At 47.9% G+C, this 7,541-nt stretch overlaps 1 protein-coding gene across 5 annotated transcripts in view; it reads right to left on the bottom strand.

The window, feature by feature from the left end:
• Nucleotides 1-1,702, bottom strand: part of ANKS6 (ankyrin repeat and sterile alpha motif domain containing 6) — a 56,524-nt gene extending 54,822 nt beyond the window's left edge. For 2 of the 5 annotated variants that reach the window (XR_013759495.1, XM_079112245.1), the window contains exon 1: nt 766-1,697. Coding sequence is in view for 1 of the 5 variants with exons in the window: in XM_079112245.1 (XP_078968371.1) it covers nt 766-1,115 (350 nt within the window). In the remaining 4 variants the exon portion in view is untranslated. Of the gene's footprint in view, nt 1-765 lie in introns of all 5 variants that reach the window. The other 3 variants (XR_013759494.1, XR_013759496.1, XR_013759497.1) reach the window with 3 other exon arrangements.
• Nucleotides 1,703-7,541: the final 5,839 nt, after the last annotated feature.

Below are 7,541 nucleotides of genomic sequence, written 5' to 3' on the forward strand. Positions count from 1 at the left end.
CTCTTGTTGGCTGCTACAGTCCCCCCAAGCAGCCTTTCTCACTTTATCCTACCTCTCCAATCCATCTCACACTGCAGTGAAAGTGATCTTTCCAAAACATAAACCTGATCCTGTCACTCATTCCACGCCTCCCCAGTGTCCTTAGGTTAATGGGCCTTTCTCAGTCCCAACCAGGACCTGTCTTCTCTGCAAGGAGAGCTCATCTCACACCCTTCCCACTATCCTCCCACTTGCTACCATGCTTTTCCATTATGTGGTTCCCACCCCCTCTTTTTTTTTTTTTTTGTCTTGGTTAATTTCAACACATTCTTCTTCCTGGACGTGAATATATACATCTTTTCTATCAAAAACCTTCCCCCACCTCTCCAAACTGGGTCAGCTGCGCCAGAGCTACTCACACCTTCTTGGTCAAGTCTGTTCCTTTGTCTGGCCTGCCCACCAGTTTGAGAGCCACACGGGGGTGGGGACTTAACTGGTTGCCACAGTACCTCTAATGCCAAGTCGTGGTGGGAGGTAGGGTCTGAGACAACCTTTCCCTCAAAAAGGAATGAATGAAAATCTCAGAATCTGAGTTTCTAAGATACTCACAGCCTCCAGATGGTTCTGAAAGGCCAAAGTTTCTAAGACTCGATTTTATGTTAATTACAAGATCCTTCCACTTCTAGTAGAAGTTTACCAAAACCTGCTCAGAGCTGACCGCTCCAACGCTAACGAGTCCTTGACTCTCTGCCTCCCGGGGCCGTCCGTGCCCAGCGCCGCGCTCACCTGGCCGCCTGCATGAGCGCGCTCCAGCCGTAGTGGTTGCGGCTGTTGACCGAGGCGCCGCGCCGCAGCAGGAAGCGCACGAGGGGCTCGTGGCCCCCGGCCGCGGCGAACTGCAGCGCGGTGTTGCCCGCCTCGTCCGAGCAGTCCACCGGCACCGGCGCCCCGGCCGCCGCCGCCCCGGGCCCGGACGCTTCGGGCCCCGCCGGCTCCGCGCCCGCCTCGGGTTCCGCGCTACGGTCTGCGGGTTCGGCCGCCCCCGGTTCCAGCAGCCGGCGCGCAGTGTCTGTGTCGCCCTGGTCGCAGGCGCGCAACAGCAGCTGGAAGGCCGGGGGCAGCCCGCCCTCGCCCATCGCCGCCGCGGCCCGCGGCCCGCGCCTGTGCGCCCCTCCGGCTCCGCCCCCGGCGCCGCGCCCGCGCCCCCTTCCGCCGCCGCCCGCGCCCACTGCGCCGGGCGCGCGCTGGGCCGGGGCCGGGGCCGCGCCTACACCACCCGGGCGGCCGAGGCGGGGACCGCGGGTTCCGGGAAGCCCAGAGCAGCGTCCGCCTCCCCGGCGGGTGGGTTGGCCCTTGACTTTTCGGCGCCCGCTCGTGGCCCTCTCCCGGGATCCTGGAGACTTCTTGCCGCGTGCGGGGTTCTGAGCGGTCGCCTAGCCCTCCCCGCGGTGAGAACCCGACCACCCGGCCAGGCCCGGCCAGGTCCGTAGTTGCACAGGCCGGGAAAAGACCGGCGTGCCCATCTGATCCGCGGCGCGCTTCCCCAATCCTCGTTGATTTGATTAAGGAACGAATGGGTGCCTCTGTACCCGCACTGTGTACTGCGGGGTCCTTAGTGCTGGTCCTTCATGTGAAAGAGGCTACAGATGCCTGTATGTTTTGTCTCCTTATTCAGGTTCCTTGATGTGTGGCCCGCACACCGCCAGACCAATTGAGACATTTTTACAAATACACATTTTCTGGCCACACCTCAGACGTACTGAGTCAGAAACTCGGAGTAGGGCCAGCAACCTGTATTTTAACGAGCTCTCAGCTGCTTATGATGCATGCTAAAGGTAGACACTGATCCCTACCGGATCTTCTGAATTTACAGAGGATTCAACTGAGGCCTAAAGAGGTTGTGCCTTACTTAAGGCTACACAGCTCTCCTGAAGGAATCTTTGCAGGACTCAGGTCTTCTGAAACCTGGTCCAGTCCTTTCCATTCTTCACAAATATTTATTGAGTGCCTGCTAGTGCCAGGCACGGTTGTACATGCTGGAGGGACTTGATGGACAAGATAAGAACTCTGCTTCCTGGAGCTAACAGGGAAAAGAGACAGGATGTAAATACAGAAGCCAATAAATGACTTGAGTGGTGGGTGGTAACCAAGTACTACTGGAACAATAGAACATAAACCCAGGTTATTAGCAGAAGGGGGGGTGTTATTTCATAATCAGTGGGCAAGGGTTTCACTGAAAAAGGAACATTTGCACAGGCTTAAAGGCATTGAGAAAGCAAGCCACAGTGACATTTGAGGAAGGAGCCATCCCGGCAGAGGGAAAGAGTGAGGCTGTGACAGGAACGATCCTGCCCACAAATAGCATACATCATGCCACCTGCCTGTGGTACTAATATTCACATTCTCTTAGAATGGGGTCATTGGTTTCCAGAGACTGTGAACTGTGGCCCCAAAGCCTAGCAAAAGGCCAGACATACAGTAAGGTGCTCAATGCATGATTATTAGTGACTAAGTCTCATCTATGTAGAATTAAAACAGAGCCAACCTTGATGTAAGGAAGGAATAAGTCATGGCTTTGGCCGATCAGAGAAGATACAAATGCCCTGAGGATCTGGATTGGCAAGTCTGGAAGAAAAGTTCTTGTAGGTCAAGTGTAAAGGTAAAGAAAGTCCCCAGGGCTCAGATTGCAAAGGCTTCAGCAGCAGGGTGAAGATTGTAGGGTTTATTCTGAGAGCAATAGGGAGCCATGGGAAGTGTTTGAGCAGGCGAGGTGCAGAGGCAGTGCTAACCACTCAGGCTCAGTGCTTGAGGTGGTACACTCTCACTCCTTTCCAGATTGGCCCCACTCACCACAGTTGGGGGTGAGGACAGCTTCCCTTGGAAAGTCTAAGGAAGTCATTTGTTTCAATGAAAATCCTGATTAATTGCACCTATCTTATTCTCTTTATTCAAGTGATCTTTTCTTATATTTTTACTACTTGTTTCATTTATAAAAGTAATATAAAAATTAGAAATTCCAGCTGTATGCAGAGGCATAAGGCAAAAATAAAAGCTCCTGTCCTACCTCCCCCACTGTCCCAGTCTTACTCCCCGTAGATAACCAATAGTCACATGTATTTTATCCCAAAAACATGTCATCCATATGCGCATTAATCCAGCATTTTGATTGCAAGCAGCAGAAACCAACCCTCTGGATCATTTACGCAGAAAGAGGATTTAATACAAACTTACTTCACAATTCACAGAATCCCATGAAGGTCTGTCTTGGAGGCCGCAAGCCAGGGACCATACCCCTAACCACGCTGCAGCAGCAGCCTATACCAAGATGGAGTCAGTTCAGGACCTTTTTGGTGTCAATGCTGCAGGTTCAGAGCTTGAGGTGGGAGTGTCCCAGCCTGGGTCCTGTCACACGCTATTCCTGACTGAAAGGGAAGGTGGGAAAGCCACTTTAGCATTTTGAGCATATACAATTGTGGGAGGGAGGTTCTATTCCAGAAGGTGGGAGAAAGGGGGTCAGATGCTTGGCAGCCAAAAAGGACAACAGATGTCTTCGGTGAACTTTTCCTTGTAGACATGCTTTTTCTCTTGGGGAGGCTTCCTCCCTGCATCTGTTCCTGTGGGTCAGTGGTTAGCGCATGTTTGAGCCCATTCTGACTGGCATTAGCCTAGAGACTTTGCTGAAGCAACTGGGAACAAAGCCCTATCTGGTGAGGTTGTCAGCTGTCTGAAGTCAGGATCTTCTGAGCCAAATGTGCTCACTCTGCTACCGCCTGAAGACAGCCTACCTGGGAGTGAGGCCATCACAAAGGAAAAAGCAGCAGAAAGAGACCGAGGCAGAAACCTCTCACCCCTATTCTTTCTGGTTAGGTTAATTTTAAGCAGGGTTATCATCACAGACTACTTGCAATCCAAAGATTAACAAATGCATGATTTCCTTTTTTAAGTGAATGGGTTCATATTTACTTTTTTAAAAAAATGGATGGGTCCTGTTGGGCGTGGTGGTGCACACTTGTAATCTCAGCAGTTCAGAAGACTGAGGCAGGAGGATCACAAGTTCAAAGCCAGCCTCAGCAATTTAGCGAGACCCTGAGCAACTCAGTGAGACCCTGTATTTAAATATAATGCAAAAAAAGGGCTGGGAATGTGGCTCAGTGGTTAAGTGCCCCTGAGTTAAATCCTTGGCACCAAAAGAAAAGAAAAGAAAAAGAAAATGATGGGTTCAAATGATACATGCTGTTCTGAATCTTGTTTGGTTATTTCCATTTAGCAGGTGTCTTGGGCATCATTCTATGTAGGTGAAGGTGAATGTCCATCAGCTGCATCCTTTTCAATGGTTGCTTTTAACACCATTTAGTGATTGTACCATATTTTTTTAAATCATCAGCCCAGTTAGCTTGTTTCTAATATTCTACTGTTGTGAAAGACTTGCACTGAACAGCACTTGGGACAATCAGGGTCCTAGCCAGGGATGACTGGCACACTTAGTGGAGGAACTGAGGAATGTTACTAAAGGACTTACAGAAGTGTGGACAGGGTTTACTAAGAGCCACAGGGATGGCATGATGCTCCAGGGCTGGTAGAGCAAGGGAGCAGTTACCATCTCAGGCCTGAAGGGATGAAAGGGGAGAGCAGGTACTGGAAGTCCATAAGAGAAGACATCAGCAAGCTATCTGGTAGGAGTGATGGCGATGGGTAGAGGGACACAGGCCAATCCACAGCAACTCAGTAGCGAGCCTCCCTCAGGGAGTAAATGCCTCCATGCCCTTTGACCTCCTGTCAGTGCTCCTCATTGGAAACCCAATGGGAAGCCAGAGGTTGGGAGCCTACTGGAGCAACCCCTGCAGTCAGCCTCCGGAGGCCGGGAGACACAGAGGGACCTTGGAAGATGTGCAGCACCTCGCTGTGTGGTGTGTGGTCCTTGGGCCAGCAGCGTTGGTACCACCTAGGAACCTATTCGAAGCACAGCATCTTGGACTCATCCCAGTCCTAGTCCACAATTTGCATTTTAGCATGACCCCGAGGTGATTCAGGCTCACAAGAACATTCATGAAGCAGGGATGCTGCACATTTTGGACAGGCATCTCTATACCACTCTCTCTATAGTTTTAATTACTTATGAACTCTCTCTTCCAGCATTTTTTCCTCCATTGATCTCTGTGTTGGTTTGGGCTCTCTGAAAATAAGATGCCTAGGTGTTTGCTTGCTTGTTTGTTTCCTGGTGAAAATGCCTGCAGAAGTCAGAATGATTTCTGCAGAACTTCTTTTTTTTTTTTTTTTTTTTTTGGTGCTGGGGATCAAACCCAGGGCCTTGTGCCTGCAAGGCAAGCACTCTACCGACTGAGCCATCTCTCCAGCCCAACTTCTGACATCTGCAAAGGATAAAGAAGGAAGGTACAGAAAGGAAGGGAAGCCTCAGACCACAAGGCAGGATTAATGCCTGAGAAACGAGACAGGAAGGAGCCTTAGACTGCACGGCAGTTCTGGAACAGTCTCAGCTGGGCCCACCTCAAGCAAAGGTTGCCTGCCAAGGTGTTCCGCATCGGGCAGGAAGGACCACATGCATTAATGTACCCCTGTCCTTGCTGGTCACTGACTGGGAGAAACCAGAGGACTCCCCCAAAGGATCCAAAGGCATAGGAGCTGAATGTGCACCCAGTCACACTCAGCCAACATGTACCAACCACCCTGCCCATGCCAGGCATTGCGCATGTTGAATGACAGAAACACAGCCCCTGGCTCCCAGGGAGCCCCATGAAACTGCAGAACAGGGTGGTCTGTGAGCTCTCATCATCTCAGTTTTGGATGTGTCATTGACAGCTTTGAGCAAGACTGGTCCACAAGTGGGGCAGAAAGAATGGGTTTCGGTAGGAAAAGAGAAGAAACAATTGGAAGGATGGAACAGGTGGCCAGAGAGACCAGCTGAAGGACGCCAAAAGGGCTCAGAAATAAAATAATCTCTAAAGAATATTTACTCTTCAAAGTTCTTTTTTTTTTTTTTTTTCTTTCTTAATAAGGTAAAGATGTTGCAAAGAGTTCTGATGTAGAAATACAGAATGCAAACTCCTTGAGACCAGCGCTTTTGGGTGTTGCTCACCACTGCCTTCCCACAATCCAGCACACAGCCCACCAAATGGTAGACGATCAACAAAAAAATTGGTGAAAAAGTGAAGAAACCGAATGAAAGTGAAAGAACCACAGAATATCACTCATCAGAAATAAATATAATACAATTAATGGTTTCACAAATATTCCTTTAGATTTTTTCCTTTGCATGTGTTAACATTTATTATTTTTCCAAAGTAGGATCACACTATCCATTTAGCTCCAACTTGTTTTTCTTTATTAACTGCATTTTAAACACATTTGTATGTTAACACCTTGATGTAGGCCATGCTTGTGGATGGCACTGTGCTATGTCATGTTATGGAATGGATGCGCAATGCTTTAGAATTCCTATTACTAGACATTTGGGTTGTTTCCAACTGCTGGCCTGCTGTTTTTTTTTTTTTTTTTTTCTTTAGCACTGGGAATTTTTATTTTTTATTTTGAGACAGGGTCTTGCAAGTTGTCCAGGCTGGCCTGGAACTTGTGATCATCTTGCCTCAACCTCCTGAGTAGCTGGGATTATAGGCGTGTGCCACTGCGTCCAGCTCCAACTCTTGGCTTTTATATACAATACTGCAATAAACTTCCTTGTGTGTATCTTTTGAGCACTTAAGAGTCTATTTTTGTTGGATAATTTCCTAGATGTGGAATTGCAGAATCAAAAGATGTTAACATTAACATTTCTAATAAATGGTGCCTAATTGCTTTCCAAAAGGTTATGCCGGTTTACATTCTTACTGAGAGGGTTCTGAGGGTGTGTTTATTTACCTCCTAGCCAACGCCGGAATTAATAACCTCTTAAATCTTTGCCAATCTGATAGACAAAGAAAAACTTCAGAAGAATTTTAATTTGCATACATTTTAAGCAGGGAGCTTAAGCATATTTTCAAACTTTTATAACTATTTATATCCATTTGGAGAGGAATTATCTATTCAAATCCTTTGACCATTTTTATTTCCGTTTGCTCTTTTCAATTCTGTTTTGATTCACATGCTGCGTAAATATTATCTGCAAATACCTTTTTCTGATTTGCCTTTTGGCTTTGCATTATTTTTGAAACCTTATGGAATTAAAAAAGTTTTAATAGCCAAATGTCTAAATTATTTCCATAGTGGTCTCTGATTTGTTTTATCTGATACTTTTATTGCTGGATTTCTCTCCCTCTGTTTCTTTTTCTTTTTTTCACTTCACTTCTCTGAGCCTAAGTTTCCTCATCTGTATACCAGGCAAGGTTGTCATTAGGGTAAGAAGAGCCTGTCTGGGAGAAATAGTCTAGCAATTTGCAGCACCCAGAGGGTGCTCAATAACCGACAGCATGTGTCTATTACGTGGGGCTTGAACCTACGTAAAAAACCTAATTCCATTGCTCTTTTCTCTGCCAGGAGCCTCTATGGGGAAGCATTCCAATTTGGCATCCTCATGAATTATAATCTTTGTCTACTTTCTAATCTGACCG

This window comes from Sciurus vulgaris (genome assembly GCF_902686455.1).
Source record: "Sciurus vulgaris genome assembly, chromosome: 15".
Taxonomy (NCBI): domain Eukaryota; kingdom Metazoa; phylum Chordata; class Mammalia; order Rodentia; family Sciuridae; genus Sciurus; species Sciurus vulgaris.